Source organism: Vidua macroura, chromosome 19 (genome assembly GCF_024509145.1).
Source record: "Vidua macroura isolate BioBank_ID:100142 chromosome 19, ASM2450914v1, whole genome shotgun sequence".
NCBI classification, from domain to species: domain Eukaryota; kingdom Metazoa; phylum Chordata; class Aves; order Passeriformes; family Viduidae; genus Vidua; species Vidua macroura.
Genome location: NC_071589.1, coordinates 12908278 through 12925304, shown reverse-complemented (window position 1 = coordinate 12925304; position 17027 = coordinate 12908278). Strand labels below are relative to the sequence as shown.

At 54.4% G+C, this 17027-nt stretch overlaps 1 protein-coding gene across 2 annotated transcripts in view; it reads left to right on the top strand.

Annotated features, from left to right (window-relative positions):
* The window catches only part of RPTOR (regulatory associated protein of MTOR complex 1), a 100918-nt gene that overhangs the window by 70308 nt on the left and 13583 nt on the right, over positions 1 to 17027 (top strand). For both annotated transcript variants that reach the window (XM_053994546.1, XM_053994547.1), the window contains 8 exons: positions 1187 to 1290; positions 2073 to 2253; positions 3032 to 3142; positions 7462 to 7567; positions 9777 to 9891; positions 10713 to 10837; positions 12309 to 12413; positions 14808 to 14855. In XM_053994546.1, coding sequence (XP_053850521.1) covers positions 1187 to 1290; positions 2073 to 2253; positions 3032 to 3142; positions 7462 to 7567; positions 9777 to 9891; positions 10713 to 10837; positions 12309 to 12413; positions 14808 to 14855 — 895 coding nt within the window. The remainder of the gene's footprint in view (positions 1 to 1186; positions 1291 to 2072; positions 2254 to 3031; positions 3143 to 7461; positions 7568 to 9776; positions 9892 to 10712; positions 10838 to 12308; positions 12414 to 14807; positions 14856 to 17027) is intronic.

Here is a 17027-nt window from a genome sequence, read left to right as displayed (position 1 = left end):
TCCAGAAGGGCTCTGGGGCTGTGCTGGGTGTGAGCAGCCGGTGTGTGGGCTGCCCAGGCGTGCAGCCTTCCTGCAGGGAATCTGCTGCTGCTCCCTTCCCCGGGCTCATTAGGCACTGCTGGGCCTCACCCAGGCTGCCTGGGGATTGATGTTTATGATGCAGATGGCAATGGTGCAGTTCTCCTTCCGGCCTGAGCCTTGGAAAACGCCCAGACCTGCTTTTTGTGAGCACCAGAACAAACAGCAAGGACCCAGTGTTGGCCTCTAGAGACTTCCTGAAATCAAAAAGTCTTAAGAGGAAAGTTTGCTTCAGCCCAGGTCGCTTTGTCCAGGTGTTTTTAATGGAAGGCTTGAGGCTGAATCACAGAATCATTTAGGCTGGAAAAGCCCTCTGAGCCCATCCATTCCCCCAGCACTGCCAGGGCCACCACTGACCCGTGTCCCCAAGTGCCACATCCACGTGGCTGTTAAATCCCTCCAGGGGTGGGGACTGCACCACTGCCCTGGGTGGCCTGTTCCAGTGTCTGACAGCCCTTTCCATGAAGAATTTTCCCCCAATATCCAACCTGGCCCTCCCCTGGCACAACTTGAGGCCATTTCCTCTTGTCCTGTTGTCCCCTGGGAGCAGAGCCCCCTCCTGTCAGGGGGTTTCTCTTGGGACTCGAGTGTCATTCAGGTGTTGCTGCATTGCAAGGTTTCTTACAGAGAGTGAGGACATAGACATGAGGTTCAGACAGATAGTGTTCATGTGCTTCATCCTCTTGCCTGTTGCCATGGGCAATAGGGCAGATTTTCCCATGAGACAACCAAAGGGAAATTTGGTTGTTCCCCCTGAGCCTCCTTTCCTGCAGGCTCAGAAGGTGCTTTGTGATTTATGGTCGTGGTGGGAGCTGCAGGACTCGGAGACGAGGTGTGAGGGAAAGGCTGGTGGCTGTGGGGAGCCCAGCCTGGCCCCTGCCCTGTCTTTGGGCTGCTGGGGCAGCTCCTGGCCGCAGCCATCCCCCCGCAGGCAGCAAAGGCTCTCCTGGGTAACGCTCCTGCCTGAGCCAGCGTGGAAGCAGCTGGTGTTGGGAGCAGCCCGGGGGCTTGGTTTTGCCCCCCCCCCCAGCCATAGAGAGCTCCCTCCCTGCCCTGGCTGGCCCTGCAGGGCCGTGCCAGCTGCTCAGGCTGCCCGTGTTCTCCCCAGGCCACGGTGAACGCTCGCCCCCAGCGCATCCTGGACACCTCCTCGCTGACCCAGTCGGCCCCTGCCAGCCCCACCAACAAGGGGATGCACATCCACCAAGTGGGGTAAGTGCAGCCCGGCCTTCCAGCACCTTCTGTGGGTGGGGTGGGTGCTCCCTGCCCGGCCCCATCCCGGGCAACTGCCCAGGGACAGGGAATGTGGCTCATCTGGTGAGGTGTCCGGGAAGGACAGCTCTGGGAAAAGGTGGGGAGTTCCTTCCTGTTTTCCTTTAGGGCAAAGAGTAACAAGCCCACTGGGTATCCAGCTGAACTGAAAGGAAGAGCTGCTGCTTGGCTGCTTTTACCTTTCCTGAGCTGTGGTGCCCAAATTCCCACTGACATCTGAGCTGAGAAAAGCTGGGGTTAACTGATGGACAAAACACCCTGCCTGAACAGCAGGGAAACAGAGAGTGCTGGGGGCAAAGCTGGGGGCTGAAAATGGGATTATTTCTCAAAACAACTCTCCGAGAGAAAACACCACACGCTAGATCTGCTGCTCCCATACCCAGTGTGCACCAGGAAGATGGAACAGTTTAAATTCAAATGGTTTGAAGCTTCAGTCCCCCCATGGCAATGCAGTCCCTGGTCAGGGTGACTTAGGTCAGGCATCACAGATTACCAGAACGCTGAGGTTCATCCCCTCAGCCTGGATTTGGCAGAGAGTTCACTCCTGGTTTGGGGTGGGTTTGGCCTTTGGAGGGGCTGTGGGAACGGTGATGTTTCTGCAGAGGAGGCACCACAGCAGAACACAAATCTTGTGAGAAAGAAACAAAGTGAAAAGAACATCATGCCCAGCAAATCTCGTGTGCAGCGATGCCTGAAGCCTGTCCCCCTGTTCTGTCCCTCAGAGGGTCCCCTCCAACCACCAGCACGAGCAGCTCCAGCCTGACCAACGAGGTGCCCAAGCAGCCGGTGAGCCGGGACCTGGCATCCGTGCGCCCCAGTGCCACCAGCGTGGGGGTCCAGTACACCCCCCACTCCCACCAGTTCCCCAGGACAAGGAAAATGTTTGACAAAGGCCCAGAACAGGTAAGGAGAGTGCTCTGACAGCTTCTCCCCACTGGGGTTTGTCCCACTTTCTGTTGGTTGTGGTTTATTTCTGTGCATCCCTCGTTTGCTTCCAGCTGCTGCTAATCCAGATTTGGCTGCGTCTAACCAGCCAAATAAAAATTGATTAATTTATTTTCCTCAGGATAAATTGTGTTTTACAGCTTTTGATAGGGCATTATTCACTTCTGCCACTAAGCAATGTGTCTAATCAGAGTCTATGGCTTACTCCTCTGTAAGCATTTGTGTGCCTGAGTGACAACCCAGAGTCAGATCCCTGACCCTCTCCAGCCCTGGCAGAGCAGGGACAGGGACAGCTGTGATCACAGGGAGAACACCTTCCCTCCTCTGGGGTTTGGCAGCACCAGGATCGTGTTTCTGAAAGCTGAAACCGAGGGAATGGAGCAGCTTTTCCCTTTTCCCCTGGGGTGTCCTGTGCTGTGTGACAGACACTCATCCACCTTGGCACGAGCTGTGTCTGGATCCTGAGTCATCCTCGCTGCTCCCCACACCACATCCCCGGGACAAAACTCCTGCTGGGACCTCCCCGAGGTGCCGTGGGGCTGCTCCAGCCCAGATCCCTGCAGCTGAGGGCACGTGCACCTTTCCAAGGGGTGACCCTAACCCCGGTGCCAAAGCCGGGTGCGCGGCGTTCCCCGTCCTGGGCAGTGTTTGAGGCTTTGGTGCCTGGCTGGGCCAGTGGGGGTGTCCTGGGGTGTCCCTGGCCCTGCAGGTGGTGACCCCTGTCCCCTCCCCACAGACAGCTGATGATGGTGACGATGCTGTGGGACACAAGAGCTTCATCTCGGCCGCGGTGCAGACCGGCTTCTGCGACTGGAGCGCCAAGTACTTCGCCCAGCCCGTCATGAAGGTAACCCTGCCAGCCCTGCCAGCCCTGCCAGCCCTGCCAGCCCTGCCCTTCCTCCCTTCTCTGTCCTGGGGAGGCCAAGGAGTGGATCTCCTTACACCGTGCTGCTCGTGTCAGTGAGAGCGACCAGAGGGAGCACAAGGGTCAGTGAGGCTGGGACAGGCAGGGCCCAGGGGAAAAGCTCAGCTCCCCATGGAGCACAAGTGACAAAAAACGTAGGAATGAGGAGAGGTTCTGTATCAGATCCCCCCAGTTTTGCCTGGTTGCACTGCAGAGTTGTTCCACCTGAAATGTTGTGCTTCTCTGCATGTAGAAGATTGCATTATAGCTAAAATGAATTGGTTTTTAAAATAAATAAATGCATTAATGAAGGCCCTTTTTCCCAGAAAGGGCAGTGAGAGGCCGGAGAAAGAGGGATGCTGTTTTCATTCTGACATTGCAGCTGAATTTCCTGGCTGTGGTAGAAGAGGCAGAGAGGTGGTGGCCTGGGGGAGGCCAGCAGGACAGACCCTCTGCCCCACTGGCCTCAGGTGGGGTTTGGGAGCTGTGCTCTGCTTCCAGCACAGACACCTTTAACTTACAGAGGAGAAAGTGACTGGCTGCATGCCCACGAGTGCCTGGGGGAGGCTTGGGGTTTAAAGTTTAAAAAAATTTAAGAAGTTGTGTTACAGCGAACAATAAGGGTGGTAATGACAAATTTGCATCCAGGACTCTTCAGAAGTGACTTGTTTGGGTAACAAAGTTGTCTCTATGTGAAGTGAGAGAGAAACTGAAACCTCGTTCCAGGAAAAACTCAAGCCAGAGCTCTTAAGAGATGGGCAAAGATATCAGTGACTGGAAAGAGAAGCTGTTAAATTCCCAGAATGTTTTAGCTGTTAAATTCCCAGAATGTTTTAGCCAAAGCTCAGGTTTCAGGTTTAAGTATGAAACAGAAGGAGCAGTAAATCTCCCTCATTAAAGGCAACTTTCAGGTGCTCTGGGAGTCTCGGGGAGCCCAAAGGTGTCAGGACTTGGAGCTCCATCCCTTGGAGGGGTTGCTGTGCAGGCAGGGACGATGCCCAGGCTCCATTAATGCCTCTCCACGAGGGATGTTTGTGTGCAAGCACTGCTGCTGAGATAATGAGGAAATGGTGTGGTTTTAGTGCTGCCTCATCATGGAATGTTCAGGTGCTGGGCTCAGATAATTGCCCAAGCTTGAGGATATCAGAACAGGGCAGGCTCTTGATTTCCAGAGGGAATCACCAGTGAAGCATTGCCTGACACTTCCTCAGCTGCTGTGAAATTCCCTTTCTCCTGAAACCACCGAGTAATTCCTTAGGGCACATCTGGGGTGTGGAGCAGGGCTGCCTGGCCAAGCTTCCACCAGGGCTTTTTGTCCTCAAGATGAGCTTCAGAGTCTTCACTCAAGCCCAGACCAGAGCACAAGAGGAGGAAGATGATGTTTGAGCTCATAGTTCTTATTAAAATCATTTGTCTGCTCCTTAAGAAAACTTCTTCCCAGGGAAGAGGGGGGTCTTTATTAATAAAATAAATCAGAGTAGGCAGCCAGGCACGGGCAGGAGCAGTGGGGACATGGGGAGCTCTGTGGGGGAGTGGCTTTACTACTACTTCCTGCACATAAAATAGACTAAATTGCTTGAGGAGAGGCAATAAAAAAACGTGGAGCGTTCCTGTACTAATTCACAGAAGCCAAGGAGGGGAGGCATGGGAAGGGGGGCTTTTCTGCAGTCCCAGGGAGCAGGAGCAGGGCACAGCCCTGGCTCTGGAGGAGCTCCCTGAGCAGCTGGGGCTGGGAATTCCAGCTGGTGAATTCCTGGGTGAAGCTTGAAGAGAATGAAATCTGTGTTTTCTGATCACACAAGGGAGAGAACTGATCTCCCTGTCACTTCTGCAAAGCAGCCTTGGAAGGCCAAGGAGAGGGAGCTTTCTGCAGGTGTTATCCTGTCCTGACAGGGAATTGTAGGGGATTTTGGGGTTGGACTGGCTGGTGTGTGTGCAAGGGACTGGAGAAGTCTCTCTGTGAGAACTTTCTCTGAGGTTTCTTGGCTGGAAGTCAGGACTGACACCTCGGGTGCTGCCTGAGTTTCCATGGAGTCCCTGCAGCAGCAGGGAGCAGTCCTGGCTGGTGGCTGCTGCCTTTTGGGAGCTTCAGCCTCATGAAAAAGGCAAAGAGTGAAGTGTACCAAGTACTGATGGAGAAATGACATTGATGCTTAATTCCAGCCGTTCCTTTGGAGCTGCTGCCTGCCTTCATAAACAGGGAAAGACAAGACAACTGTTCCTGTAATGAATAAACATAAAATGACTGTGAGTGCCTCTTAGTCATATTTAATTTATGAATTTAGTTTTGCTTCATGGACCTTGCCCTGAGAATGCTTTCACTGGAAAGACTGAGGGATTAATTTTCAGTGTAAATCAGGGGCTCCGTTGCAAGCCATCACTCCAGGTTTGATTTATTGATTATCTAATCAAATAAACGGAGAAAGAAAACGCTGCACTGTAAATCCTCCGTGTGCCAGGAGAAGCAGATCCCCAGCCCAGCTCTGGGCTCTGCAGAAGCTTTTCCTCTTCCTGCAGTCCCTCGTGGCTCAGGGCTCTTCTGGGAGCCACGGGGTGCAGGAAAGCCTCGGTGCCAGCTGTCAGGAAGTCCTGAGTCAAGGAGAGCGGGAGCCAGCATCTGTTGTTTCCAGGGCTGGCAGAACATGCAGGCAGGAGCTGGGAAGGATCCTGGAAGGTGAGAATTACATAAGCAGCCCTCCCTGATAAATCCCTGCCGGGGCTGCTGCGCTGTGCCTTGGCCCTGGCTCGAAGTGCTGGGAGAGGAGTGGGATTGCAGCTGCTGCAGGGCTGGTAACCAGGGAGAGCTGGATTTACCTGTGGAGCCTCCTGCCAAGGGCTCCCTGCTCCCCTCCTGGCACCCACTGCCACGGGGAGAGCCCAGAGAGAAGGAAAACCCTGCTGGGAGGGTGCAGCTGCTCCCTGGCTGGAGGAAGCCCTGGAAGGACCTGCCATGGTCCCCGTCCTGCCAGGGAGGAGCAGAGCTGGGCTTTGTGTTTTCACAGATCCTCCCTCCCTCCTGGCAGGATGATCCCAGAGCCACACAGGTGGGTGGGTGTGGGGGCCAGGACAGCCTTTAGCTGCCTGCTCTGACTCTGCACTGGTGGTCCAAGGGCTCTTCCTTGGGCTTTCTTTAATTTATTCCCAGAGAAGCTGGATTTTCATTAAGGTGTAGGTGTCATCTCTCCCCTCTCAAATTCCTTTGATGTATTTTAGCTCAGGTTTGTTTATTGCTTTTCATTAGGGGTCGTTTGTCATTGCTTGTCTAATAGGTGTTGTGCTGAAATAAAGTGCTTTTTTCTTTGCCAGGAGGAAAGGTGGAGGGTGGGCTTCTTATTTTTTATTTATTTTACAGAAACAGAAGTCCAGCTCAGTAACAGCTGTTTTCCAAAGGATAGCATTGTTTGAAGGCAGTGTTTGTAACAGTGACAGATGATTTAAGGACTTTCTTATTCAGGGAAAACAGGGTTTTTTTGTGGGGAATTTGTCTTCCTTCTCCAAGAGTTACCCTTTATAAAAACCAACATTGAAGGAAACTGTAGCTCAGCTCCTTAATTGATCCAAGGATGGTTCTGGAGCAGGGGAGTCTTGGATAATTTTTTAAGTATGAAAAACACCTCATATATAGCTCCTGCTGTGGTATGGGGTGAGATCTCAGGAGTTTATTCCTTTTGATCCTGTGTTCTGAATAAGGTGGGAATAGCCATGGTGGGAGCAGCACTGGGGTTGGCCTCGTGCCTGGAGCACAGGTTTTGTAGGGGAGCCATGGAGTGCTGAAACCTGGAGCTGTGGGGTGTGAATAAATGTCATCAAATGGCTCAGAGTGGCTGTGACTGCAGGGCCACTCTCCAGTTTCGGGGGGAATTTTTTGTATAATCAAAGCCAGGTGACACAGGGGCATCGTTTTCAGACCAGGGAACCAAAACAGGGCTGTTCCTGGTACACGGTGGTGGCAACCTGAACATCCCAGGGATTTGGGAATGTAGCCATGCCCTGCTTGGCCAGCAGCCCTTGATTAGCAGGAAAAGAAAGATTTCAGTGTGCTCTGAGCTGGCTGTACCAGGGCTGTGCTCCCTCTTTGATCTCGGGGTTGCTATGTGATGCTTCCCAGCTGAGGAGAGCGAAGAGAGAAATCTGTGTGGCACCGAGATCAGACCCGCAGCGTGCGGAGGGGACAGGAGCCACGGGCACTGTGGCATCACCCAGCCAGCTCCTGGACTCCTGGGGGTCACCAGTCCTGTCTGTGTGTGTTCCTGTCCTGGCAGATCCCTGAGGAGCACGACCTGGAGAGCCAGATCCGCAAGGAGCGGGAGTGGCGCTTCCTGCGCAACGCCCGCGTCAGGAAACAGGCCCAGAAGATCATCCAGAAGGGTGAGTGCTGCCCTTGCTCTGGACTGTGCTGTGAAACCCCAATCAGCCGTGATCCCAAGTAGTGGTGGCCCCGTGCAGCCCCTCACGCTGGTGCCTGTTCCCTGCTGGTGCAGGGCAGGTGCTGCTGCAGCTGCTGCAGGTGTTTCCTTGCTGCAGCTGCAGGTGTTTTCCTGCTGCAGGTGTTTTCCTGCTGCAGGTGTTTCCTTGCTGCAGTTGCAGGTGTTTCCCTGCTGCAAGTGTTGCCCTGCTGCAGCTGCAGGTGTTTCCTTGCTGCAGGTGTTTCCCTGCTGCAGGTGCTTCCCTGCTGCAGCTGCAGGTGTTTCCCTGCTGCAGGTGTTGCCCTGCTGCAGTTGCAGGTGTTTCCCTGCTGCAGGTGTTTCCCTGCTGCAGGTGTTTCCTTGCTGCAGTTGCAGGTGTTTCCCTGCTGCAAGTGTTGCCCTGCTGCAGCTGCAGGTGTTTCCCTGCTGCAGGTGCTTCCCTGCTGCAGCTCCAGGTGTTTCCCTGCTGCAGGTGTTTCCCTGCTGCAGGTGTTTCCCTGCTGCAGGTGTTTTCCTGCTGCAGCTCCAGGTGTTTCCCTGCTGCAGGTGTTTCCCTGCTGCAGGTGTTTCCCTGCTGCAGCTGCAGGTGTTTTCCTGCTGCAGGTGTTTCCCTGCTGCAGGTGTTTCCCTGCTGCTCCCCCACCCCTCTGCTCTCAGCTGCTGGCTGTGGTCACCAGCTCAGCCTCTGCTTTTGAGGGGATGCAAGGTGGAATGCTGGAGGGTCAAATCCAGAGCTGCAGGCTCTGTGGGACAGACGTGGTCATGGACTGTCCCCCCAGCTCAGGAGACACCTCAGGGAGGTGTCTCACGTTCCCTGCTCTGCTGAGCTCTCTAAGTGCTGCTTTACTCCTTGTACCCCGTTTCATTTGGGATATTTGTGCCTCTGGGTTGTGTGTGCTGCTCCCAACGTGCCTCAGGTCTGTGCTGCATCAGCAGGAGCTCCCCAGGAACCTGGGGTTGAATCTCTGGGGCTCTCTGAGGCAGCTTTGGGCTGGAATTCTCTCAGCACAGGAATTTATTTGAATAAAGTGGAACCTAATGAAGCTTCCCGAGGAATTTGCATTCCTCAGTTTTTCCCTGCTCGTGTGCCCTGAGCAGCAGAGGCTGGGCAGCCACAGTTCCAGGAGCTCCTGGTGTCCTCCCCGTGGCATTCCCAGGAGCAGGCCTGGGCTGGGGCTGCTCCTCCCAGGGATGCTTTTGGAGGCACACAGGGCTGGGAATCCCAGGAAAAGTGCCCAGGGCTCAGCCCTCTCACGGGGAGGCTGCTCCTGTGAGTGCAGCGTGGAGCTTCATGCTGGGAAACTGCAGAATATCATCAACCAGAGAAGTGCAGAAATGATCCTGGAGCCCAGGAGATGGCCTGGGAGATCTGATGGAATACAAAGAAGGGGATTTTTCATGCTTGCCTGGAGAAGTTAAATCTCTTTCTAGACATTGTTCATATTTGGTTGCTTGACCTGAGTGACTGAAATGCCACTATTCATTTAAAAAATAATGAAAACGTGAAATATTAAAAAGAATTAAAATAGACTTACAAGCTTTTAATGAAAATTAGATTCAATGGATGCATTCTAAAACAAGCTCGGGTTGAATGGATGTCTCCTGGGTTTAGGGGTTTGTGTGATGAATTCAGAGAGTGCCAGAGCCCAGCAGTGTTGGGGTCCCAGCACTGTTTGTGAATAGCAAACTGCTCTGAAGACAAGATGGGAAAAGTCTTTACCCGTCATTTTAAGGTCTCCATGGAAAACACATTTTTCATTTGCAAATTAACCTAAAATTTAAGGGAACTCAAATGGAAGGTTAAATAAATAATCCACAAGCTACAGTGAAATGCTGTATTTTAAACTGAAAAAAAAAAAAAAAAGCATTTTCATATTTTATATTTTGGAGAACTAGTGTTGGTTTTTCCCTCAACACAGACTGGCATTTCCCTGGGTGTGGCTCTCCTTGCTTGCCAGTGAAGGAGGAAGGGTTTGTCACCACGGTTCTTGGTTTGTCCCTCAAGACCTGAGACAGCTGGGGGGGGTCTGAGAAACTCCTGGAAGGAGGGCAGGGCAGGGCTGGGCTGTCCTGGTGGGAGCTGGGGCGGGGTGGCTGGTGGCACTGGGAAGCTGGGGCTGTCCATCCCTGGGGACATCAGGTGTGGGCTGAGCTGGCTGCTGTCCCTGCAGGCATTTCCCGGCTGGACGATCAGATCTTCCTCAACAGGAACCCGGGCGTGCCCTCCGTGGTGAAATTCCACCCCTTCACCCCCTGCATCGCCGTGGCTGACAAGGACAGCATCTGGTGAGGGCTGGGGACCCGGGGACACAGCAGGGACAGCACCTGGTGAGGGCTGGGGGACACAGCAGGGACAGCATCTGGTGAGGGCTGGGGACCCGGGGACACAGCAGGGACAGCATCTGGTGAGGGCTGGGGACCTGGGGACACAGCAGGGACAGCACCTGGTGAGGGCTGGGGACCCGGGGACACAGCAGGGACAGCAGCTGGTGAGGGCTGGGGACCTGGGGACACAGCAGGGACAGCATCTGGTGAGGGCTGGGGACCTGGGGACACAGCAGGGACAGCAGCTGGTGAGGGCTGGGGACCTGGGGACACAGCAGGGACAGCATCTGGTGAGGGCTGGGGGACACAGCAGGGACAGCACCTGGTGAGGGCTGGGGGACACAGCAGGGACAGCAGCTGCTCAGGGCTGGGGGACACAGCAGGGACAGCAGCTGCTCAGGGCTGGGGGACACAGCAGGGACAGCTGGGCCCCTGTCCTGGCTCTCTCTCAGCAGGTGGAGGTGTTGAAATCCTGCCCTGGGAGGGTGGGCAGGCCCTGGCACAGGGTGCCCAGAGCAGCTGTGGCTGCCCCTGGATCCCTGGCAGTGCCCAAGGCCAGGCTGGGAACGCCCTGGGACAGAGGGGGTGTCCCTGCCATGGCAGGGGTGGCACTGGATGGGCTTTGAGGTGGTTGCAGTCCAAACCATTCCATGATTCCATGATGTGTTATTAATGAAATGATGGCAGACTCCAAAGGAGAAATCCCAAACTGGGTAACGAGTGCATCTCCCTACAGCTGGCACAGAGAACTGACAGCTCACGTGCTTTTCCTCCTCCCACAGTTTTTGGGACTGGGAGAAGGGGGAGAAGCTGGACTATTTCCACAACGGGAACCCTCGGTACACGCGGATCACGGCCATGGAGTACCTGAACGGCCAGGACTGCTCCCTGCTGCTCACTGCCACAGGTAAAGGACACTGTGTCCCACAGGGGAGCCTGGCCCGGTGCCAGTCCAGGTGAGCTGATCTGGAGCCTGTTCTCTCCCCTCCATGGATTGGTCCCAGCCCAGTCTTCCCCCCCTGACGCTGCTGAGCCAGGGATGGGCGAAACGACTCGCACGATTTCAGGAGGCAAAACGAGCCTTTATCCAAAAGCACTTCTCTCCTTTATAGAGAACATCGTGAGCGTTCATTCCATCGGTCTGAAAGTAAAAACATTTCACCTGATTGGTGCACTGGGCTCAGGTCAGAGTGGTAGAACACATCTATAAACAATGTGAACAAAACACAAGATAATGGATTGTTCACATTCCTCTCAGACTTTTTCCCAGGCTTAGCCTGGCAGAAATCTTTCTCTTTTTCTCTCTGACTGAACTGAGAATATCCACACCCCCCTGCACTGAGCTGCCTGCTCTCAGCTCAGGAGGCATTTCCAGGCTCAGACTTGCAGCTTCTACCTGGCAGTACTGGAATCTCTCAGGCAGACTTTCCAAGGACTGACCAGTCCGACACTTGCTGAAGCCATTCCCATCTGAGTCTTTGCTTGTCATTGCAAGGTTGTGGTCACCCCCTCCTGTGGCACACCTGGGGAAAGGTGATTTCAGTTGGGTAAAGCTGCTTCCAGAGCTGAAATTGTGCAGCAGCCAAAATACAGGAACTGCACTTCTGCTCCTTGTGCTGTGTTCACGTAGAGCAGGCAGGGCTCAGCCTCAGCACCAAACCCCTCAGGTGGGTCTGAGTTTCTCTCTAGTCCATATCTCACCTGAGCAGGGCCTGCATGAGGAGATCTTGCCCAGTCTCTGGTCTGTAAAGCTGTGAGTCAGATCTGCTCCTCTCCCAAGGAACCATTCCAAACCTGGCACTCAGAGTGTTTTCAACAGCTTCTCCAGCTTCCTGCTCCACTGTACAGGTTGGGTGTAATTAAGGGAGGGGGAAGGGGAGCTGAGAGAGCCTTTAGGACATATTTCTTTCAATTTATTGATTCTTTGCACAAAAGTTTCACAGATGGGGAGCAAATTGAAAAAAAATACACAATGTTCTTGAAAGGTTTGCTGCTGATGGGCTGGGCTTTGATGCTGCTGCCTCGGTGGGGCTGTTTTGTGTTGAGTGGGTACTTGTGTGGCCCTCGGCACCAATCCAGAGATGAATCCTGGAGAAAATGAATGTCAAGGAAATGGAGAGACATTGAATGTCAGCTGTTGTTCAAGGGAGGAGAAAAGCTCTTCCAGAACAGCTCCTGTAGAACAAAGCCTTAGGTTTTGTGGATGTAAATGAGAGAGGGAAAACAACTCCAACAGAAAGTGTTCAAGTGACACTCTGGGATTCGGGGTCTGTGTGACTTCAGTTCTGCTTCTCCTCTTCTCCCTCGAGCACAAGGAGCTGCAGGAGCTGCAGCAGCAGTGACTTTGCTTTGTGTTCTCTCTCTCTGTGCTCCCCAAGACGATGGTGCCATCAGAGTGTGGAAGAACTTTGCAGACCTGGAGAAGAACCCGGAGATGGTGACAGCCTGGCAGGGGCTGTCAGACATGCTGCCAACCACACGAGGTGGGTGCCACTGAGGTTTTTATGGGGAAGGTGAAAATCAGCCTTTGAGCAGCTTTGTGGGTGGCACCTGTGACCTCCTTTAGCCCCAGCTCCAATTTTGGCTCTTGTTCTTCCCTGTCTATTGTGGGTCAGGAGGTGGCAGAGGAACGTGTGGTCTAAATCTGGCACATGCAGAAGGACAGCACAGTGAGACATTGGCCTGCTTGGAATGTTAGGAAAGCTGGGCAGAAAAGGGTGTAAAAAGGAGCACTGGCATCCAGCCACACATGGGATGAAGCCAGAAAACCAGTTTGTGTAACCCTGAAATCTGTTTTAGGACGTTACAGGAGGTTTCAGGATGTTAAAGGAGGTTTTAGGACATTAAAGGATGTATTAGGACATTACAGGAGGTTTTACAACGTTAAAGGAGGTTTTAGGAAATTAAAGGAGGTTTTAGGATGTTAAAGGAGGTTTTGGGATGTTAAGGGAGGTTTTAGGATATTAGAAGAGGTTTTGCAGCATTCCAGGAGGTGGATGTTCCCTCCTTCCCAGACCCCATCAGGTGCTAATGCTCTGATGGCAATTCTGTGTCACTTGAATATTTCTAATCAAGGCTGCAGGTTTTCCTGTGTGAGCTGTGGCTCAATCAGCACTTTGTGGGATTGATGAGGAAGTGCTGGATGAGGCTGCCTGGCCCGTGCTGTGCAGGGGGTCAGATGAGATGACCATCATCATTCATCCTGACCTTAAAAGCTGACAGTTCTCATTTCTGAGCTGATGTGGTTCATCCCAGGAGCCTGACACAGCTCTTTCAGCTGTTCATTGGATTTCCTGGGGCTGCCTCGTGCGTGTTGCTTTCCCCTGACCCCTCCCCTGTGTCTCAGGGAACAGAGGCTCTGCCCAGGACTGATGAGGAGCAGCTGGAATTCAGAGCCTGCTGTGCAAATGGCAGAAGCTGCCCTTTCCAAGGTGGCAGCAGGAGCAGGAGGGGCTGCTGTGAGCAGGCAGGGCCTGGCCCTGCTCAGGCACAAGGAGCCCAGGAGCGGTGACAAGTCGCCCTTTGTGCCGTCGCTCTGTAGTTCTGTGCCAACAAACAGCAGCTTTCCTGGCTGCTGGTTGGTGTTTCCCATCCCTGGATTCAGGATCTGGTTCCTTGGAGCTGGGAGTGCCCCCGGGCTGCCCTGGCTGTGGCTCTGGTCCTGGGCAGGGAGGGTGCTGGACTGGAACTCCCCCAGCCCAGCCCCACTGTCCTGCCTTCCCTTCCACGTGCACCGTGCCAGGGCAGAGCCTCTGCTGCTTGTGCCTCACTCTGGACAGGATTTAACACCCAAGAAGGATTTTCAGTGTCTGACACTGCTCAGAGAGCTCTGAGAGCTGGGTGGTTCCATTTGCCCAAACAGGACTGGGGAAACATTTAAATCTGTTCTCTTTAGGATTGGGTTTTTTGGTTTGTTTTTTTTTTTTTTTTCCCTTGGCTTTTTCTTTCCCTTGTGGAGTGGAGCAGTCTGGGGCCTTCTTTGCCTTCCACCTTCCCAGCAGATTGGGCAGTAGAGAAGGACAGATCTGTTTGTGGAGAGGGAAATAAATGTAGCCACTTCAGAAGAGCTAAGTGGAGCAAGTCCCCGTGGAGATGAGAGTCTTCAGAGTCATCTGCTGCCAGGACCACAGCTGTAGTCCAGCACTGCCTCACAAAACTGAGGATGCATTTTGAAGCTGCAGAGCTCAGGAGTTTTACTGGAGTTTGTTTGCTCCCACTATTGATTTCCTTCCCTCCTCTCCCAGCTTTTCCCCTGTGCCATAATGTCACACTCATCTCTGAACTGCGCTTGAGAACAGCCAGAACTTGAATTTCAGGGCCATTTCCACACTTGGAGAAGGAGGGAGGAACATGCAATACCTAAACACATCCTTGGGAAGCTTGGGAAGCAGCCTGGGTTGTCTGAGATGGACAGTGACACGCTCAGGGGCTGCCTGAGAGGGGGAGCAGCCCAGGGCAGGCTCAGAACTTGCACATTTCCTGGGAGGGCAGAGCCGAGCTGGCACAGCTGGTTCCCTGCCTGCCCTCGAGCTGTGGGCACACAAACCCTGATCCGTGGCAGGAGCCCCGAGCTCCCATGGCTTTGTGCACATGCCAGGAGCTCCTTGCATGTCTGTCTGTCTGTCCTGGCTGTGCTGAGGGCAGGGCCCAGCTGGGACAGGAGGGCTCCTGGTGCCTGCAGGGCTGCCAGCCCTGTGCTGCTGCCCTCCCAAAAACGCTGTGCTGCAGCGGCTGAGGGAGGCATGTGCTGCTCTGGGTGCTGCTGCTTCTTCCACATTCCTCCATCTGAGCTGCTGTTTGCAGTCCCTGCCTTAGGCTGGGTTTTGCTCTGGCTGGCTGACCCTGAGCAGCACGCCCTGATCCCCGTCTCCCCACAGGTCTGGCCCGGAGGGTGTCCATCTACCTGGACAGAAGCAAGCAGGGAGGTGAGTGCTGCTCCTGTTCCCCGTGCTCAGGGGGGTGGGCAGGAGCTCCTCGGGGTGCCTGGTTGGGGTTTTGGTGTGGTTTCAGGGATCTCTGGGTCGCTGTGGCTCCTGGCAAGCTTTGCCTCCAGCTCTGCCGTGCCCGGCACAGTGAGGAGTGCAGGGAGGGATCTGTGCTCCCTGGGCAGGCACGGGCCCTGCTGGGGTAAGGGAATCTTCCTGGCAGCCTCTCTGAGCTCCCTCAGCCACAGGAGGCTGGGGGGGATTTGGGAGTCTCTCTTTTCCAGGGGCATTTCAAAGCATCCCTGGGCCAGAAGGGTTTGAGAGGGGGGGGTTCCAAATGGAGCCAGCATAAAGCTGCTGTGGGTTTGGCTGGGGTCGATTTGTAACACACCTGGGCTGTGGAGATCCTGTGGAAAGGAGGTGCTGGGGGGTCTTCCCCAGCAGCCTCAGAATCGTGGACCCTTGGCAGAGATAAGCCAGAGAGGAAAGAGGGGAAATTCAGGTTGGATCCATGAGAGGAATCCTTCCCTGTGAGGGTGGGCAGGCCCTGGCACAGGTGCCCAGAGCAGCTGGGGCTGCCCCTGGATCCCTGGCAGTGCCCAAGGCCAGGCTGGACAGGGCTGGGAGCAGCCTGGGACAGTGGAAGTGTCCCTGCCACGGCAGGGGTGGCCCTGGACGAGCTGTGCCCAACCCAAATCCTTCTGGGATTCCAGGACTCTAATAAATGTCCCAAATTCCACTCTGCTGCATGGAGGGGAGCTGAAGGAAGTGCCCAGGCTTCTCCCACAGAATGTGCAGGGTCTGTGAGGCTCTGGATCCTGACTCCTTTCCCACAGAGCAGATGGTTGATGTGTCAGGGCATCCCGGGGCCCATCCGGGCTGCTCGCCGTGGAGGTGTCACCTCAGGATGTTCATCAATTATTGATATTTGCTGACTGATCAGAGCTGGCTCTGTCTGTACTGATTCATCACCCAGGCTCCTGGCAGGGGCTGATTCAGAGCTCGTTAGTGGAGCTCAGCAGATCCCCGTGGCTGTGGGAGCTGGGGCAGGAGCGAGCAGAGCTGATGTGTGGCTGCTGCTGCTGCCTGGCTGTGGAATCCCCCAGGCAAGGCTAAAATTAGCAGGGCTTGGCTGCAGGGAATCCCTGGGCAGGAGTCAGGGAATCCCAGAGCCGATCGATGCCGCTGCTGCCGGGCCAGGGCAGCCCCTGCTCAGGGCAGGGCAGGGCCATGAAAGCCTTTGCCGGAATCTCCCCCAGACTGGGGTGACCCCGGGTGGTGGTAAAGTCTCTCCTCCAACCCGTGCCTTCAAAGAAAGACTCAGCAGTCTTCAGTTGTCTGGTCTCAAGGCAGTTTATTGCAATAATCTCAAGGCACACAGACTCCCTGACATTCTCCCTGACTCCTTCTCCCTCTGTGTCTCTCTCCGTCTTCGTCTCCCTTTGTCTTCTTCTCCCAAGGGCTGGTGCCATCTTTTATATCACACATTACATATTAAATGTTTATAGTTTTTCCCCAATGCCTATCACCTATATTGAACAGTGGCTTTCTACTCTAAACCAATCTGGGAGTGCCAACATCACCAAGAACATGGGGGATAGGAAGGAGAAAGAAGGAGGACAGGGCACGCCCAAATCCCTCCATCTTAGAACCTCTGACCCCCATGTACAAAACTCAGACCCCTCTGTACAAGGCCTAAACCCCCCCTGTACAGCACTGAAAAATCCTTCCTTTCACTTTGTGATTACTTCTATTATAACATCTAAACTTTTGTGATTTCTTGTTCTTCCTGCAAAGTTGGTAAATTGTTCCATGGGTCAAATTCAAAACCACAGGGGTTTCTGGCTGCCTGCCAGGGTCTCAGAGGCTTCTGCCCTGGACCTGGAACATCCAAGAGTGTCTGAGGGACACCTTGGCTTCCAACAAGCCTTCTCCAGCTGCCTCTGCTCTCCTGGTGACAAAGGCAGCACCAGCATTCCCCCTTCCCTCTGGAGAGCTGTAAAAAATGTATGGAACGGGTGCTCTCCTGGCAGCAAAGTACAGCAGCAGTGCTTGGATACTGCCCCAGCCCTGGGAGTGTCCCAGGCCAGGCTGGATGGGGCTGGGAGCAGGGGCACAGCTCCAGCCTGCACCAGGAGCTGCTCAAGGCACCAGCCTCAGGCTCATCCTGCA